Source organism: Macrosteles quadrilineatus, unplaced genomic scaffold (assembly GCF_028750875.1).
Source record: "Macrosteles quadrilineatus isolate MER2022 unplaced genomic scaffold, UCM_ALF_1.0 Scaffold_3__2_contigs__length_128488019, whole genome shotgun sequence".
Lineage (NCBI taxonomy): Eukaryota > Metazoa > Arthropoda > Insecta > Hemiptera > Cicadellidae > Macrosteles > Macrosteles quadrilineatus.
This window is the reverse complement of record NW_026542596.1, coordinates 108,530,388-108,551,145: the sequence shown is the minus strand read 5'-3', so window position 1 is coordinate 108,551,145 and position 20,758 is coordinate 108,530,388. Positions and strand designations below refer to the sequence as shown.

The following is a 20,758-nucleotide window of genomic DNA, read 5'->3' as shown; positions in this document are numbered from 1 at the left end:
TCACATGCATTCCATGGAGATATGTTTTAAAAATAGTCTGTTCAAAATATTCACCATTATCAGTTGGGAATTATTTTTAATAACTGATGATAACTATTTTGCTGTCTACGGAGGAAGCATTTTTACAGGAGGGTTTGCAAGGTGTACTCAAACTCTTTCAGGACAGTCGGTCCTAACCCATATGCTTTAAATTTTACATTGAACCAGATTTGAGCCTGATACTGTATAGCCAAGGAATATAGGCATAGTACATACATAGTACATAGTATAGGAATATCATATACGCACATTAAGTATTATTTTTATTCTAGATACACTGCAATAAAGGCCTAATTGTAAAAGTATATTATTATGTATTACTTTAATAATATAATAGATTCTACAGGAAAATCCAATGATTTTTTTTATATTTATTATGAGGCCTAGCTCGTTTACTGAAAACCACTGGATCTTAAAACTTAAAAGCTTATTTGCATTTCTTAATGAAACAAAGGCTAATAAAGGCTTTTAAGACTTTATCTCTCCTTGATTTGCTTAACTGGTCTAAATACTCGCATGGCATAATATTACCAATTAATTACAACAATATTACAAAGTTTGGGCATAAATGTGCATAGATGAGGAAAACATATATTTTGTAGGATTCACATGATAAAAAAACTTAGGTAAAATCAAAATAAAACCTTCATGGTATTTTTAAGGAGAGCACAGCATAACTATAAAAATGTTGTTTGCATTTAGCTTGTAAAAGTTTAGCAACTCATCACACATCTTTGAAAACTTTGGAATATGGCTTCTTTACGTGTAGAATAAGTGAAACTTAAGAGTTTAAATGTTGCTCTAGTAAATCTTTTGAATATCAAGATAGGTTGGATGTTAAAAGTTAGATTCTGCTTTGAGGTATTTTTGGGAGTAAACACCACAAACTCTAAAATCGAACATTGCAAAAACTAATTTTGCTATTACCATGAATGAAAAATTTAGTCTACCAAGAAAAATATATATACCATGAAAAATATTGTCAATGCTATTACCAAACATAAATGTATATAACAATAATAAGTATCACGAACTTAAGAGAAAAGCGTAAGTCGCAACCTACCAACCTCATGCTAGAATGAAAGGTCATGATGTGAAATTTCCCCGTAAAAATCAGTTTTTCGATAAACCTAAAGGCACAATGAACTCAACTTTGTCATTCTCTGTCAGACATTATACCCCTTTATTAGTAGTCAATTGGATTTTAATTTATAATTGCTCAAAATTGTTTCAAGCATATACTAGAGGGGTGCTCCGCAGCTATGAAATAAATACCATATCGTAGAAAATAATATTTATGATTTTTAATTGAGTAATACAGTATCTTGAACTTAACTGATTCAAACGATCAATAGCTCAAATTGAAGCCTATAGTTAACTGATTATTTTAAGCGTAAAACATTTTAAAAAACACTAACAATACTGGAGATATTGATTTTTAATCATAGAAAACCCTTATAAAAATAATTTTTATGTTGGTTGTTCATCTTGCCAAAGCTTAAAACTTGTCCGATTTGAATAACTAATAGCTTAAATAAAATCCGGTATTTCACTGAAGGTTCTTAGACCAAAATATATAGGATTATATAATTATAACTGATGAAATACATCTTAAATTGAATTATGAATTCGAAAATAAATCAAATTTATGTTTTTTGTTTGAGTAATACAGTAGATAAATATATGCCGTTGCGATGTGAAATCTGTGCATGCATACCTTCAGTTTGAGACCTCAATCAAGAAAATCGGTCAGGTAGGAGAGTCAAACGAACTCGGAAAAGAAAACCATTTATTAAAATATATCAAACATAACGATTTAATTTATTTGTGAATAAATGAAAGCATAACTTATTGTACATAATGGGAAGTTTGATTTGAATAGATAAGTATTCCATAGAAATTTCTACTATGAACTTAACAAAAATCATTTGTCATCGATCCCATGCATATTCTCATTTGTCAGTAGTCAAACTACAAAATTGTTTTGGCTGCAATAAATGTAAATTATATAGAGAATTTTGTCTTGTAATAATAACCACTTCCGTCTGCTAGACACAAAACCAAGTTAGCAAACGTATGTTTTACAAGTACAAAGTACAATGATAACATTTTGTTTCTAGTAAAAGGTGTTTTAGTCTTTTGTCTGAGTGATGTCTCCTGAATCAGACTCTCGACATTATACCTGACAAGAGAACATCAATAATCACGTAGGGTGAAATTCAGATAAAATATTAAATGCATACTTTAATTACTGTAGTCTGTAATGATGAGGTTTTTGACCAACAATACAAATTTTTGGTCATAAAAACTTATATAATAGTATTGTAAATACGAAAGTAAGAAAAATTCATAATGATTCAAGTACTCTATCCCAAAACACTTCACTTTTCTTTTTGACATTGAATTGACTTGGAAGAATAGGAAGGGAAGAATTGGAAGGGTTTTCTGTTGAGAGAAGCTGAATGGAAGGCTTTACTTCCACTTAAGCGTGAAAGCAAGATTGCCTTTTAGCCAACCTTTCATCCACATTGAGAAAAAATATAGGGAGATCTACAACTCAGGTCTCAATCCGTTCAAAAATATTATGAAGGAAATTATTCTATAATCTTATGTCTGTTTGTCTGTCTGTATGTCTGTCTGCATATCTCAAAATCCAGCGGAAGGATTTTGTCAAAATTTTGGAATTAGGGACTTATAGCCCTAAAAACGTGATTGGCGACAGCGACTACCTCAGGAAAATTTATATTCGTCTACACAACTCATTTGAAAATTTAAACATTTAACATTGGCCTTATGGGTTGCCAAGTAACCCATTGTTGTTGTTCAACCCATTTGTTGGTTGAATAAAACAACAAGGAAAGTTAAAAAAAAGACTTGTAACTTTTGTTTATAACAAGCCATCCACAGTATACTATCAAATTACAATACAGTAAAAAGGGTAAACATCAGTTGTTACAGTTAATTGATCAAAGATTACTCTGAAGATCACCCCATATAAGGCAAAATAGCTCCTATCAAACACTGATTATATTATACGTTCGTGAACACAATAAATTGATCAATTTTTGTCCGATTTTGATGAAATTTGGTTTAAAGGTGTAAGACAAGATAAACTTGAATGAGTTCGCGAACCAGCATGATCGGACTATGGGAACAGGGTTTTACGGGAAGTTATTTTTTACCCTCAAAACACTAAATTTACCAATTTCTCTTTGGACCTTTTTAAAAGAGCCTAAAAAAACAAATAATTTAGTATATCAAAGTGTTGTTGTACAACTATTGGTAACAGAGAAAATTTAAAAAAACTATAAATTCCCATGTTATTCTTATAGAGAATATTGTAAAATGTTGTAGTTTGCTCGTTTATGGATATATTTTGATCAAACTTGGCAAATTGATTTATTTTATACTAAGCTATAATGTTTTACCAAAAAACACACTTTATTAGTTTCCTTGTAGCAGCAAACCTAGGTACTTGTTAAACCTAATGTTATTTAAATAGATTTGATTGAAAATCAATTCAGCCAAATGGAAATTTGCTTAGTCAGCAGGTTTTCAGCGGTGGGGGTATTTAAGAAAATGTGATCATGTAAACTGTAACAATGTGTGAGCCACGTCAATCGGCTGTTTTATGCTTATTTACACTGATCAGCTGTTTGTAACGATACATTGTTAAAATGTCATAATTTCCTGTGTGTTGCTTATTGTTAATCGGTGTGCTGCGTTAGTATCATTTTTCAGTATTAATTTATTCAATTTGTCCTTATTGATAAATGGCTAGTTTTAAACCTAAAATTTATAGTTGCAACTGCATGGAGACGCTTGTGCACAATAGTGAATGTTTTTGCACTGGGACTGGGAGCTGTAGACGTGGCTCACTACCAGTGGTGGTTTACATAGGAACAGTTGGCATTGACATGATAACAATAAAAAAAAGAGTGTTCTCCCTTATTTACTAACAGATTTTCTTAACTTTGTTATCATAAGATTTGTGTAATTGAATTCTCTTTAAAAAAAAAATACTAGAACATTTTTATACACAGTTTTTGAGATATTTTCGTTTTAAAATTTTAAGCAGCCACCATTTTGAAAATAAGCAAACCTAAAAATATATTTTTTTATGATTTCTTAAGTTAATAATGCCATATACCAAATTTTTATTTTTTTATAACAAGCCGTTCTTAAATAAAAAATATTTTTGTAAATTAAAAAATAGATCAAATAATAAATAATTAAAGGAATAATACATAAAAAATTTGGTAGAGAGTTCCGGGACACCCTGTATATTAGTCCTACATTATAAAGTTCTCAGTCTAATAATCCTGGATGACAAAATGTGTTACCCTGGAGGATTATTTAATAACTACAGCCTCTGTTTTAAAACTCTAGCTGACAAATGGAGTGTTACAGAAATCCTGTTGTTTTTAATTTGATACATTTAGTAAACTATGATTGTATCTATTAATCTCTATCCCATGAGTATGGAATTTACTAGCCAGTAATCCAGACAGATTTGACTTAACTACCTCTGTCTACTGTATGGAAACACACGTTAGTTATACATTTAGTTGTGTTGCACAGTGTACAGTGCTGTAGGAGGTCAATGTTATTTTTCAGAATACACACTATTTAACTTTTTATGTTGAAAGTGTTTCGTTATATTTATTAATTGTACTCACTCAAACACCACTGTCTCCCTTTATATCAGTTATATTCCATTTAATTCAAATTTTCATTATTCCGTACAACTTGCACTTCCAACTAGTATAGTAGGGTATTGAGTAAGTTGACAGTTTGAACTAAGACTAAACTTCAGGATGTTAATTATTTCAACTTCTTCAGCTCTACATAACAGCGAAATTAGTTTGGAAATATTTTAAGAGTTCCAGTCACTTAAAACATATGAATCTTAATGTGGATAACTTATTATTGTGCATTTTATTTAGAAGTAAGTAATTTAAAAAATACCTACTTCTTTAAACATTAACCGCTAGCCTTCCTAATAAGGCGTTGTCAACAACATGTGATTTCTTAACGCCATACGTTTTATGTTATTGTTTTAAAATGTTTACGTTTATATTTTTCATTCAGTTCAAATCTTACTAATATTATAAATGTGAAAGTTTGTGTGTTTGTTTGAAGTTCAATCACGCATAAACCACTGGACGGATTGGGCTGAAATTTGGCATGATGATAGCTCACATTCCCGATTAACATATAGGCATATTCTTATCTCAAAAATCCTTTCGGGCTCCGCCCCAGTGGCCCTGTAGTTCCCCATGTTAACCTTATGAGTATTCATATTTAAAGGGAATTAAAGAACTTAGTCAGCTGTTTCAACTAAAAAAGTTGGTTCTATCAAAGCAGATTACATTGGTTCTATGATACAAAAGCATTAAAAAGTTATAAGATTTACCAACAGGGTGCAGCACTATAATTTTTTTGCATTTACAGTAGATTCCCTCTTATCCGGACTCCTCGGGACCGAGGCCAGTCCGGATAACGGGTTTTCCGGTTAAACCGACGTCCCCAAAAACTCATTAAAACGGACTGTTTACTGTGATATTCGACTTAAATTTAGGAGAGCATTGTATTTAGACACGTGATCACTGGTCTCGTCTCAAATCTTTCCCACGAGAACAGTCGTTTCAGTACCGCCCACTTCCTGCCGATCTAGTCCGGTTAAAACAATGTGCTGATAAAAATTGTCCGGTTAAACAGATGGCATTTCCGCCGAGTGTAGTCCGGTTAATCCGATGTCCGGTTAAAAGGTGTCCGGATAAGAGGGAGTCTACTGTATGTAAACAGCTAATTTGAACTAAGCAGCAACAAAAAACTGTGTTACGCAATGAGAACTGTCAAAGTAGGGTTGTTTACAGTTGTTTACATGTTTATGTTTTTAATGTCATGAATAATTTGTTATTTTTTGTGAATTTTTAATAATTTTTGTATTGTTTAGGTGAAGTGGTAGAACATTATGGCTATGGAAGATGTGTAATACCATCGTATACCGTCAGTTTTAAGAAGCAAAATTTTATCAAATTTTGTCCTCCCCCATTGCAAACGCAAAGCTTGAGTATAACTGCAATAAGCATTTTAAACTTATATGACAACCCCCGGGTACTCTGCTAGTGGTTGAATAAAAGTGGGTTTTGCATTCTCTTGTATCTTGATTTATTTAATTTAAGGACTTGATTATTCCCATTCAAAAAATTTACACTGTGCATTTATTATTGTGAGGGGATATTTGTTTCTCTTTTACAATAACTTTGTTGTCTTGATTTCAAATTGACATTGTCAATTGTTCAAAAATAGTGAAACAAGTAATCAAAGATGAACATAATTTAAAGATTATTACGTCAAAACTGTATTATAGTATATGAAAAAAATAATAGTCCAAAAGTATTTAGACAATGTAATAATGCAATACAGTGTTAGAACATTTGCTGGGAAAAAGGAATAAAGTACTCTAAAAGCCTATTTTATCTCAATAAACCAGGCCAAAGCTTCTTCTTTCAATTCAGTGGATTGGAAACCCTTCCATTCTTTGGCACATAGAGTGATGAAAGTTCAGATTATTGCTGAGCAATTTCTCTTTTTAGAACAGAAAAGAGATGTGAAATCTCTTTGACACTTCAGTGGAAAGAATTAAGATAACAGTTTTTTAATAGACAATGGAGGGCATTAATTACCAGTATTTAACTTTAAATCCATAACTGAATTTAGAGTTGATGAAATTAGATAACAGGGTTATTACACTTTAATAACAACACTTGAAATTTCTATACATATTTATTTACAAGCTGGGTGCCTTTGGGCTGTATTTTTTGTTGATTTAAAAAAACACATTAAACTATTTTTACCATGAAATAGCCTTTTTTCCCAAAACTATTGTTGAAACATAATTTTACTTTAAAAAATTTTCCTCAGCGAAAACGTTGAAACCACATGTTTAGAGCTGCAAACAAAAATGTAATACAAATTATAACATACCAGTAACAAAATTTACTTATTATAGATTTAAAAAAATGTTGACTTAGATATAATAATAACTGAATCTTTTCTTTTAGTGTAAAGGTCGATTCACACACATCAGTTACGGCACGTCACAGTAAAGTCACTTCAGGCACGTCACAGTTAACAAAAATATTCTTTGATGGATTTTCTATTGCGCTATGTACACTCATCCGTTGCAGTCCCGTCAGTCACTCTGCTGGCATCCGTCAGTCAATTTCAGATTTCTTTCCAACGATACTTTTTGATTGTTCGGACGCCTGACGGAACTGTTTGAGGTTAGAAAATAGTGTTATTGTTATTTAAATGGTTGCGTTTGTATTTTTAGTACTGTTTGTAACAATCAACAAGATGGACAATGATAATTTGATAGAATATAGGTTTATAACTTTAAATTTTTGACTATAAATTACTGTGAATTTTAGAGACGGAAGACTGACTGAAACCACTTGACGGACAATTGACTGAGAAATTGTGGATGCAACTGTGACTGGACTGTAACTGGACTGCAACTGGACTGTAACGGAACTGTGACTGGACTGATGTGTGTGAAATGAGGCTTAAGTCAGTAACAAAATTATTAGACTTTATTTTTTGCAAGTCGTAAGTAGAATTCTGAGCTTACGTAGTTAAATTCTAAAAAGTTTCAGGATAAATTATTTAATATATTAAACAGTTGGTAAAATATTTACAATATATATGAGTATAATGTATATAATGAGTATAAATATGAGTATAAAGAATACCAAAAACTTGTATGACAAAGTATACCAATTCAAATTTTGAATCTTTACAACGTTTTCTAGGAAGAACGTTGGTACCACATGTTCAGAGCTGAGAATATTTAAATAATAAAGTATGAAATTTAATAAATACAGGAGTTATAATTGTCATATACACAACGAAAACTTTTCACTCTGAGCAAATACGATAACTAACTAGCCTTAGGAACTTTGTGTGATTAAACATAGACCTTAATACATGTAAGAGTAATTTGAGATCTTTAAACTCAACATTAAACTGTGCAATTGATGGGTTCAGTTGATTACGCTTGGTAATTTGTTGTGTAATAAATGTGCATTTTGTACTTGCACTGCCAGAGGTTAAGTGGTAGAGAGGACTTGCAAGTCCTAACTTTGTCTCTTAAATAAAGACATTTTCATTTCATTACATATTGTGCTCCCGTAAGAAGTGTTTGGTTTATAGCTAGGGGACGAGTTAGAGTTATTGTTTTTGATTAGATTGTTTTATTTGGTTAAAGAAGTTTTAAATTAGTTAAATAAGTAGAAACAAATTGAAAACAAAACACGACGTCTACAGTCAAGGCCTCACCTTGCCTTGTTACAGTGCACCGGACAGAACTAACTATAAAATTGTCTTCAACTGTTCCATAAGGATGAGAAATCTACTAATGTTTTATCCATCCTAATATTTTTCATGTGTCAAATATATAATAAGATTTTGGATTGAGGATGGACTTCTAAGATATTGGATTGAATCTATCCCTCCACAGTCACCCCTGATCATAATATTAAACAATACATCCAACCCGGCAGGAGCAAAATATGTCTTGTTTAAAGTTGTTTAGGTGACCTAACAAAGGACGTCTTTCCATCAACTCTTTTATCTTCATGTTTATTTGACTAGGGTTATACAAAACTAAATAGATAAGTAAGATATTCAAAACAACTGTTAGAACTTAGAAACTTACTAGTCTTACGTCCTTGTATGACAGGACAAGAACCCCAAACCATATTTTCGTATATGTTTTCCTCTTCGTCTACATTTAGGTAAGTGAGAGCTGCCCCCGCCACTGGGGCTACGGCCAGTCCCAGGTAGGGAAACGCCATCAAACCCCCCGCCTGGGGCTGTTGTAGCTACATTACATCACATCAAAATTATTGTTTATCTACCACAAGTAACTTATTCTACCAAATTGCAGAATAATTATATTTTGTCGCTAAGCAGCTTCGTCAGGGATCTTGTAATGTTCTATAATTTCACACTTTTGCAGCTAAACTATGTAATGGGTTGTTATTTGTTATTACTATACTCAATAAGGGTAGGAATAATTTCTGTTGAGCTGGAGGTGATATCTTAATATTTGCAATCTGTTCTTTATACTACAAGTAAAGAATTTTATCAGAGCCTTGGTGGCTTGCAGTGTGCTACAAACACAATTATGATAACCCAACCTAACAAAACTGCCGCAGCGCTGTATAAGGGTGGCCTCCGGATAATACCAAAGTACCTTGTATTAAGTATTTGGTTCGGTTTAAATAAAATGTAAATGGTTAAGCTATTTACGAGCATATTGTATAGAATAATTTAAGACTTTTACATGTACTTACAAAAAACATAGTGGATCCGTGTCTGGAAATATCTTCTGGTTCATCCTGGAAATGCGCCATGTTGCTGTTATTGTGGGTAAGGAAATAAGTAGTAAATAACCAAATCTTAAATTGATTAAAATTAAAGAGACTGAATGGGTTGGAAAAATGGTGGTTTAAAAATTAAAGATTACTGGAGACTAATTTTAATAGCAACTGTAATACTTGGGCTTTATACCAAACCACCCACAAATTTAATTTATCTCAGCTACAATCAAACTCATGACATTCTACAACATTCAGCATTCTATGACAATGTTTCCTCTCTTCTGCCACTTTTTATTAATATTTTCATATACGTTTATTTACTGACTAAGATCAGCTGTTTCGTCAGCCAGGATCATTTGTTTACAATCCAATAATCAGAGACAGCTGGGTCCAGTTTCGAACCATCAAAAAGCTACTGACTTTTCTCAGGGTCGATCTGGCAACCTTTTTAATTGCTAGGCGAGCACTATTTTAACCGTTCAGCCAGACAGACAACTTCCCAAATGATGACATAATGAAAGGAAACCATACCTCAGTCTCAGTCAAATAAATGTCCCGATCAATCAAAAGTTCACCACCAGGAGGGAATGCAGACAGATACGTTTGTTCTAGTGTGTTGTGCATGTTAGCTGCAGCGATCCAGTTTGCTCTGAGAAGAAGAGATTCACTGACTGAGGAATTCGCTGGGAGAGGTCCCCAGTACTGCTGCACTCGTCCAATCAGGTTTGTGTACCCAGATTTCTTAAGGGATCAAAAATAAAAATTAAATTACCTAATTAACCATGAATAAGAAAATAATAACATAAATAGTAACAACAAAATAAATTATTATAAATATAAATGTAGGTGAAACTAACAATAGTATAAAAATAAAAATAAAAAAAGGTACAAAATCTAAACAAGACAAAACTCAAGTAAAATGAAATATCAAGGAATAGAAAATTAACCACTATTGACTCAATAAATTTGCAATACAGAGTCTAAAAATAGATTCTCACAACTTGATATTATAAACTTAACCATTCTCTCTCATTTCAACTAAAAAAATACTGCAGTTTTTAAATGTAGGGCGTTTGAATAAGTATTAGGTCTTCAGTGAATTTCAAATTTCTCTATTTAAGCTTTGACTATTAGACATTCCATCCCCATGTTAAAGGTCGCCAGCTTTTTAATCAAATTTGTCTTAGTTGATGTGAGCCACCTACAGATTGCGCTGGATATAAATTACTGATTTCTGCCGATTACACAATGGTTTTTACCAAGTCAAACTTATGGAATGACTTATTATAAGCTATAGCAACTGTAATGACCCAGTAACTATGTCAGTAACAAAAAATAAGGTACAAACTAGAGTTTTAGACACTAGAGCAATCTGTGACTGGCTCACACAACTACATTAAATTAGTTTTTAGTAAAAAACGGGCCACAGCTGATCCATATAGATGGAATGTCTTCTTCTGTATCCAATAGTTAAAGATTTAAGCTGTACAAAAAATCTCAATCAATGTTTTCAGAAAAATTACAATTTTTTAACATTTGTGAAAATTAAAGCATGTGGGGTCACGATAACACTTTTTATTAGCTTTTATCTGACACAACCAATTAGAGACTCACCTTACTGTCGTCAATCATTTCTCGCATGAGAAATTCACTCTCAGTTTGATGAATGACATCATATGTCAAGTAAACGTCTGGTTTCAGGTGAAGATACTCTATCTTGAAAGGTCTCAAGAGCCAACGCGGATCTTCTTGACCACCCAAGTGGCACCTCAGAGTTTTGGATGGAGAGCTCTTGGCTCGACACAGTTTTGAATAGTTGCTTGATAGCTGTGCATCCTCTTCCCATGCCAGCTGTAATCTATGCTGTGTGAAGTAGTTACAGAATATATTATTTAAATTTTAGACTAAGAATCGAGTTTGATCCAAATGTTTCATTCTTTTGGTCATGTGGAGAGAGTGTACTCCTACGGCTATGAATAGTTAAATCATTGCAGTTTTAAGAGAAAGATTAAGAAGAAAAATAAATTTTTAGAATGTAGAAGAGGTCTTGAGATTATGGAGAGAAAATGGTTGATAGAGTGTAAACTTTTTAGAAGAGTATAATTGGAAAAATTTATGCCTATATCAATTATCAATCATTGAGATGGGGACGCCACCTAGGGGCGTATTTCAACCCAATATGAGTGAAGTTTGAGTGTAGAATGGTGTGTGATGACCTGTGTAGCTTTGTTACTGACTAAGATCAGCAGTTTCATTAGTCATATCAGGATCATTTATTTAAAGCCCAATGATCAGGAACAGCTGGGCCCAGTTTCGAACCATCAAAAAGCTACTGACTTTTCTCAGGATCGAACCGGCGACCTTTTGATTACCAGGCGAGCACTATAACCACTCAGCTACCCAGCCAGTCTATATATATATCTAAACTTATAATAATAATTCCGTATTCATGTATCTACAACTTAATCAAGTGGGCGAGTTGATTTCTGTATGCAGCAGTTTGAATAAGTCACAGCTAATCTCAAATAAAATTCAGTAGGATTCATGTATTTACAACTTACATCAATTGGCTTTAATGATTCGTTATCAGTCAGTTTCTTACAAGTATCATTGATTGCCAGAAGATGATCTTTAATCAGCTCCTGGGTTGGGCGGAATTCTGGAAACTCGTGGTACAACTTTTTAAAATACTTTCTTGCCAGTTTTTCATCTCCTGAAACATAATGAAATACATCCAGGTTAATATTTGTAATTGACAGTACCGCCTCAAGACTGTTTATCTAAACAACTGATCTTTTTGGCCGCTTAGAAAGCGACCTCCTCCAGCATTGGTTAGCATTAACGCGCAGGTCGCTTTCTAAGCGGCCGAACTATACACAGATCATCTCACACCCTTCTATAATCATCCTTCACACATATTTGGGTTAAAATAGGCACCTAGGGGGCATCCCCATGTCAATTATTGATAACTGATAATTTAATTTAATTTAAGCCTTAGCTAATATAAAATATGAATATAAAGTTACTTGTATGTCTAATTTAACAGGAGACAAATACACACACAAGGCAAGGGTGAAAAGAATTTGATCAATAGGGGATGGACTCCACACAGGGTTCCATCAGTCCATCACTTTTGCTGTAACACTAAGGCTGCAGGGCAAGTCTATGAATCTTTGGAGACACAAAACAGATGCTCGATGGAGTGCATTTTTTATTCCTGTGATGCCATCATTTTCGTTAGTACCAGGGTAACATCAGCTGTTTCCATTTTCTTGAAGACTGCATTCGCTTGGATTTTAATGTATGCTATGTGAAAAGTCTCATTATTAGTGTTATTATAACTGCATACCTGTAAAACAAATAGCCAGAGCTGTATACTCATAAATCTGTCCCATTTCAGGTACAAAAGTTTCATAATCACTCTCTTTGGTTGCTAACACGTTCTTCTCCTTGGTCTTATTGGCTGCTTGAGCCAACGCTTCCTTGAACCAGTCTACGGCCAAATGATAGTGATGATTCTTGAACAAGTCTTTACCCACTGCCAAACAGTCATCAACTGTAACAATAATATCAACATAAAATTAGGTTATAACCTGTCCTAAATCAATCATAAATGAATAAATAAATAAATAAATCCTATAATTATTGACAACGGCAAGTGCAAGAAGATATGTTTGACGATTTAACTACTGATGATTTGAAAATGGGGTTTTAATCCCGAAGCTATAGTCATCAAGGTTGTTAAGGAAGCCGACATCAGCTTGTCGAAACAAAATCTAAATTCACATGGTTCAAATTGTTCAATAATTAAACTTATGTCCTTGTCAATTTGATTAATTCATTGCTAGATTGCTTTACTTCTATCAGTTTCCATTTTACAGTGTTAGTTCATTAATTATTAATGGAAACTGATAGAAGTAAGGCAATCTAGCAATGAATTAATCGAATTGACAGGACATAAGTTTAATTATTGAACAATTTGAACCATGTGAATTTAGATTTTGTTTCGACAAGCTGATGTCGGCTTCCTTAAGGAGAAGACCGACATTTTAAGTTAGAAAACCTACATCCTAAAGCCCCCTGATTTCTCCCCGGCAACCCCTAACTGAACTTAAACTATCGCATGATTGAATTGGGATTCCCTGATAATTTATGCAATACTTAGATACTAATACTTATGTTTAGTTTTGAGTTTTCAGCGAGGTTTCTGGGTCGGCGATGTCAAGTCCGAGAAGAGGGGAAAAGGCGAACGAGAGAGATTTTACGTATCCTCGTCGTTTTTACCTCTATTGCCGTTGACAGCTGATACGCTTCGGCCAATAAGTTATTGCTCACGCGCTGAGTATGTATGTATAAAAGTGACGCGCACGGCACAACGACAAATATAGGATTGATTGGCGACAGGTTAGTAACGTCATTTTATGTCAATTAATCAATCCTGGAGGCAAATATGTATAAGATTATCAAGTTTGTAATGTAAGCCTGTTCGTCAAAACCAAAATCCAAAACTTAGATTGTTTTATAGTTGTACGGTATCTTAGTTGTATTATGTCTCACAAAAATCTGTGTTATTGTAACAATGTAAAGTTATATGTTCAATTTGGCTTCAGTTTCAAAACTAAGAGTTGTAAAAATGTGTCTAAATGTATAAAAAAATTACAAACTAGTATAAATGCAAATAGTTTAAATGTATATCTACAAAATGTATTGATTTTGTCCAAATCCAATGGGCAGTTTGAAACTAAGGCTTAAACTGAGAAGAGCTTTTTATGCTCAATGTTGTGAGAAGAATAAGCTTAACACACTACACACTACCAAAACAGGTAAGAAAGACACAACATTCTTCAAAAAAGAAATCATCCTTAGTCCTTAGTTTGGAAGGAAATGAGGACTGAGTTAAATATTTGTTCAAATAAATCAACAAATTATAAGGGATAGCAGTGCAGGTTTCTCAGAGACAATTTATCGTGGAAAATAATTACGGTATCTATGTACTTGTTTTAAAGTGGATGTAGTGATTTCGATAAAGATACCTTAAGTCCATATTTACTGTTAAATGTATGAAAAAGTAAATTTTACTTAGAAAATTAAAAATAAAATTTAAAAAAAAAACATTTAGTCACCATCGATCAATACACTCTTTATAACTGGAAATGAATCCCATCAGTCTTAGGTTTCATAATAGGATGAGGAGTTCAATGCACCATCCAAAGCAAATTATAACATTAGCCCTTCCACATGCTACAACAACAAAGACTACTAAACAAAGACCAATAAAAAGATCAGAGCCGTCATACAACCTTTGAAGAACTACCTCAAACTATTTCCCAAATATGCACCATGTAGCTCTTCAAATATCCATTGTTGATTAAGATTACACACCTGTCAGCAGAGATGTATTGTCAGTGCCATGAAAAGGTGACCCATATACTAATGCCTCAATAGAATAACCGTAAACCTGCTGAAGACGAGCAATACTATGCACAGCTGCGTAATAGTCGTCAATGTTGGGAAGATCAATCAGTTCATCTTCTTCATCTGGTATGAAATAAAATGGCGATTAACTAAGGTTCCTTTGATATTAAAATGTCAACAATTTCTGTAAAGAAGTTTTATTTACTAGTTTAATTTGTTATAACCATTTATATATATAGAATGGAGCAGATATTCCATATACCTGGACCAGCTGTGGACAATTTGTTACTTTTGAGTCTGGTTTACACGATGCCAGCTGGTGTGTCAGTTGTCTTCGCCAAATGTGATCACGTGATTGCGGGATTGTCGAGGGTCAGCAGTTGTCCTCAGTCTACTCCCGGAGACAATTGAATTTCAGGTCAGTTGTGAGGACAAAGATTGGCCTGAAGTGTTTACATGAAGCAATAATTCCATGCCAGTCAGTTGTCTTCTGACAACTGTCTCACCTACTTGCATCGTGTAAACCCGGCTTTTAAAGAACATAGCTGAATTACAGATTGTGCGTTAATCTATAATTTTACTTTCCCCTTAGTTTGTATTACTGTAGTTAAGATAGCATAAACAATGGCTAACTAAAAATTGCCCTCACAGTTTGGCTTTATTAAAAAGTTGGCAGATTCATAAAAAAACAGTGAATTACATCAGCTCTATTGGTAGTTCAATTCCACTTCTTTCATTTGTATTTTATAACTGGCTAAAACTCTGAAATGGCAATAAAATATCTAGTTATATACATAATCAATGATGATATCCATTGTATGAATCTATCATATCGATACTTAATACAGTGAGTATTTTATCAAATCAGATTTAATTTCCTAATTCGAAACTTAATTTTTCCTAATAAAGTATCAAGGAGACAAATGACAGGAAAAGCAGGCTTACCTTAACAAATGTAGGCATCCCACTTATCAATATCAAGGCAAAAATGTGGTTCGGATACCACTATAAACTGTAGGACCCTTAGTTGCCATTGGCTGTATGGGCAACTAAGGTCTGTTAACTTACAGCTTTTTCTAAAGAACATGTCGGGCTTAGTCACTGACGAGACTTTAAGATTGCGCCACTCATTCTACACACATCCTTCGCTCATATTTGGGTTAAAATACGCACATAGTAGGGTCTTCATCTTAAATAATTTATATAATTGACAATTTGAATTTACAAATGAATATTTACAAATAAATACGGTCATTGATTATTATTTACAAAAGAGTCCAAGCCTGCTTTAGGTATGGAAAGGGTAATGAAATTGTTATCTGAGATTTTTATCTACAATTTTCTTTCCCTTTCCATACCTAAAGCAGGCTTGAACTCTTTTGTAAATAATAATCAATGACTGTATTTATTTGTAAATATTCATTTGTAAACTCAAATTGTGTTGGCAACACTGCTTCCTTTACCAGTGAATTGACTTTCAGAATCTAATGTGACTCTCAATGTTCAGAACGGGGCCAGTGACCTCAAAATATTCAGTGTTTTATTTTGTGTACTTTAGTGAATGAAGTTGGGATGCCTAAATTTTTTAAGGTAAACCTGCTTATTCTGCCCTTGGTCTCCTTAAGAGTCGGCAAGAGTCAACTAATTTTACATTGTTGTTGACCGTCAGATGCCAGGCTAAAAAACAATGGTTGTCCTAGCGCCGATCAGCAAACACGTTCACGTTGAAGCATATTAATCATGTACCGTAGGTTTGATTACAGAGCAGAAACTTTTATGTGATTCTTAAATATATTTTCCGTGTGAATTGCTTGTTGGATTTTTTAAACTTTTGTTTTAGAAGTTGAAAAAAATTACAAGTCAATATATTTATATAGTTTGACAAAATAATAACAATTAAAATAAAAAAGTAGATAGCAAATCACATCTGTGGTTTCAATAGCTTTAAAATGAGATATTTTGCAACTTGTCATCTTAATAAACAATGCCGTTATGGGTAAAAAATCCAAGATGGCCGGCGGTCCTGCGACTCTTCTCAGGCAATTCAAATCAAACCTTTCCTAATAAGTATGTTATTGTTAAGATGAAGTAACCTGCAATAGCGCCACCAACCATCACCAGTGTGAGGGGCCAGTCATTCACCAATCTCTTGAGCAAGGCATGAACATTGAGAGGGTTGCCCAGGTATTCATCTGGATTGTTGATCTTGGGCTGGTGCTTCTGCTGTTCTTCATAATGTCTGAATTAGAGAGTGAACATGATTACTTTTACTTAACAATGATTTTTATAACGTTTGTTATATTTTTCTTTGAACTAGTTGTAGTAATGGGTTGCTAACCATGTGATGGTTTAACTTCTGTTTAACTACCAGCATCACAGTAGAAACAGTTAATGGACTCGACTAAAAATTAATTTTCAAAAATAAAGATTCACCTTAAGATACTAAGACACGGAAAGGCGGCTGTGCAGGAACACACTTTGTGTAATATTAAAATACCCCCGCCGCAGCAAACCTGCAGACTAAGCGAATTTCCATTTCCCTGAATGGATTTACACTAAAATGTCTCCTTAAAAATATCACATTTACTCCCTATTTAAATAGAATCAGTTTAAAACATACTTAGGTTTGCTGCAACATGGAGGGTAAAAGTGTTTTTTATGTAAAATGTTAATAGTTAGTAAGAAATAAAACATTTTCCAAATTTGGGCAAAATTAATAAACAAGCAAACTACAACAGTTTACTTATTCTCCATAAGAATAACATAGGAATTTTAAATTTACAATTTTTTGGAATTTCCTCCGTAACCATTAGGCGCATTATAACGCTTCAATATACTAAATTATTTGTTTTTTTAAGCTCTACAAAATGGTTTGGAAAGAAATTGTTAAATTTTATGTTTTTTGGGTCAAAAATGGGAAAAACAAATTTTTACCCCATAAAACCCCCTGTAAACCCCCGTTCCCATGGTCCGATCATGCTGGATCGCGAACTTGTTCGAATAAACGTAGGTTTACACGTTTGCACCAAATTTCATCAAAATCGGATCATTCTTGCTCGAGTTATCGCGCTAACGGACACACATATATATATATATATGAATTTGAACGGATGGTGTTTTTGGCCTCTAGGGACCTCAAAACGAAAAAAAAAAATCGGTCCCGGGTCCAGGTCTTATCATGAGTACTACGGTAATAGCTACTTCCCTATAGGGAAATTCGCTAAAACTGAATATGTATACAAGATACGACAGAATGAGTTTAGATGTGATTATGTGGCTTTGTATTAAAAGCCTAATAATCAAGCACAGCTGGAACCAGTGTTCTGAGAACCTCAAAGCAAATGCAAAGGATTAGTGTTTCCAATAGATAAATATTGGACAACTATGGGTGGGATTGAAAATATTTTTTTTATCAGAATGGCAAGGCTAGAGGATAGTTTGGTTACGTGAAATGGTTGGATGCTAGAAGAGTGGATGAAATCTTGCTTGAAAGAGATATCGGAAGAATGGGAAGAGTTCAAAGATCACAAAAGAAATTACGAGATATGATATTCTTTAAAGCAATTTAATATTTGCCACATATCTGTTTTTAATGTTATACTTCATTGATAAATATGGTTAAATAGTTAAATGTGTTGATAAAAAAAATAGTGTGATCTATGTCTTCACTTGTAGTTGGTTTAATTCAATGTGTTAAGTTTTAATAATTCAGTTTGCCCTTTTATTTTGGTGAGCTAGATTTATAATTTAGTGTCCAGGGAAAACATATATTTACAGATATTATAAAAGAAGACCTAATGATGAAAGGAAAACATCAACGAGAAGCTTCAATGGAGGAATAAGGTCAGAAGTGGTATATCTCGTACCCCTTGGAGAATGGGGCTGTTAAATCAATTATGAGCCAATGTGGGGATAAGGACAGAAATGGTATATCTCATACCCCTTTTTTTTCTTTTTTTTGTCCTAGGACGCTAGGCTCGAGCCTGGGATTGTTTTTCACATTACTTCAGGCTAGACCTAGGGGTTGCGGCATTATCACTTAGATAAAATCCATTGGTGACTTGGCGGGGATCGAACCCGGGACCTCACGGACCGAAGTCCCGCGCTCTAGCCACTACGCCAGCTCGCTCCCCATATCTCATACCCCTTGGAGAATGGGGCTGTTAAATCAATTATGAGCCAATGTGGGGATAAGGACAAAAATGGTATATCTCATACCCCTTGGAGAATGGGGCTGTTAAATCAATTAAGAGTCAAGGGTGGAATAAGGACAGAAGTGATATATCTCATACCCCTTGGAGAATTGAGCTGTTAAATCAATTATGAGCCAATGGGGGTATAAGGACAGAAGTGATATATCTCATACCCCTTGGAGAATTGAGCTGTTAAATCAATTATGAGCCAATGGGGGTATAAGGACAAAAAGGGTATAACTCGTACCCCTTGGAGAATGGAGTTCCCACACTGTCTTATACTCTATAAAACTGTCCCTATTCCACTAGTTAAACCAAAACAAATGCAATTTTTAAAGTAACTCTAAGGATAATGTCTAAAAAATTGATTCCCACACTTAAAACCTGAAATATAACCAAAGTGTTACATAATTTCCTATATTGATAATTAGACTAAATAATACTCAAATGAACTCAGATCGGTACATCTTAAAACTCTGAACTTACTGGCTAACAGCTTGCAGAATCTGTTTTTGTTCTTCTAAATAGGTGGTAAATGTTTTCACAAGTTTTTCTTCCAGGTCGTAAAATTCTTCAAGGTCTTCTATAGATAGAAAATGTCTTTGGGCCTGTGCAGTTGTACACAATACGAAAATTCCAACTAGAATTCTACGCACAAATAAATCTAAATTGATCATTTCCCCACTTTGCTACGATTAAAATACCTAATGTCTCTTAGATTATCTTCCCTAAATGCTACACAATAAAAAAGTATATTGGTCAAATAAATGTAGTGTACATTTAGATAAATCACAAACAAATTTAACTGTTATCGATATTTGAAGATAAAACCGTCATATCATTAGATATGTCATTAAAGGTAGGGAGGGAGTTTGGTAATAATTTACAGGACTCAACAACTGTGTTATTTCACCATCTGAGCAAACAAAATGTATTGAATGGTTTAATATTCCACATGTGTTAAAACTCAATGACACACACAAGTTAAACACTCTCTTTATAATTACATGGTGACAGAAGTTCAAAAGTTCCTGCTGTGTATTTTAACTCTAATACGGACAAGTGAAATACGTAAATTGAATGAAGTTCCCCACACTTCATTACCTTGTAAATCTTTGTTACTGGCAAAGATCAGCTGTTTCTTAGCCAAGCAATTAAACCAAATCATCAAAAACAAGTGGGTCCAGTTCCAAACCATCAGGGAGCAACAGTATTTTCTTAGCCAACAAACTTAAATAGATTTTTAGTAAGATAATTTTCCTTTTAACAAAGTTGTTTCGATATTATCTGGAGTTCCATGGGTATATATTGAAATGTATGAACTCATATATGGGGAATAGATAACCAAGTTTTATCCTAGCTACAAAATACAGGGCGATTGATATAAGTGTGCCAAATGTTTTATTCGAAAACTATACGAGATATCAAAATAAGTTATGGTAAGTGCCTTGGATTTTTATTTTAAAAATTTTAGTCAAGTCGAAAAAAATATTTTAGCCGCCATTTTTCCAATATGGCCGCCAACTTTTATTTTTCTTATAATAAAACAAGGGATGGAATAGCCTAAGGTTGACGGATATATCCGTCTCCGTCTGCTGCCCACAAGAATACTCAAGATTATTGGCAGTGTTCATATTTTGTGATTATCACTGAGGGCTGCAGACGGATATATCCATCCACCTTATGTTTTTTGTTGGGCAAAGACGGATATATCCTTCA

General features: G+C 33.5%; 1 protein-coding gene across 3 annotated transcripts; it reads right to left on the bottom strand.

The window, feature by feature from the left end:
* Positions 1–6,850: 6,850 nt before the first annotated feature.
* On the bottom strand, positions 6,851–19,886 carry LOC128990450 (prolyl 4-hydroxylase subunit alpha-2-like). Of its 3 annotated transcripts, none has more exons than XM_054412816.1 (10): positions 19,526–19,886; positions 16,940–17,085; positions 14,814–14,969; positions 12,781–12,987; positions 11,993–12,144; positions 11,046–11,294; positions 9,963–10,172; positions 9,405–9,449; positions 8,765–8,930; positions 6,851–6,997 (listed from the first exon to the last, which is right to left on the bottom strand). In XM_054412816.1, the coding sequence occupies exons 1-10, from the start codon at positions 19,714–19,716 to the stop codon at positions 6,966–6,968; spliced, it is 1,554 nt and encodes a 517-aa protein (XP_054268791.1). In that variant the 5' UTR covers positions 19,717–19,886; the 3' UTR covers positions 6,851–6,965. The 3 variants fall into 3 exon arrangements, with proteins under 3 accessions (XP_054268791.1, XP_054268792.1, XP_054268793.1); XM_054412817.1 differs by having other exon boundaries at positions 11,046–11,282; XM_054412818.1 differs by lacking the exon at positions 14,814–14,969.
* Between the last annotated feature and the right edge of the window lie 872 nt (positions 19,887–20,758).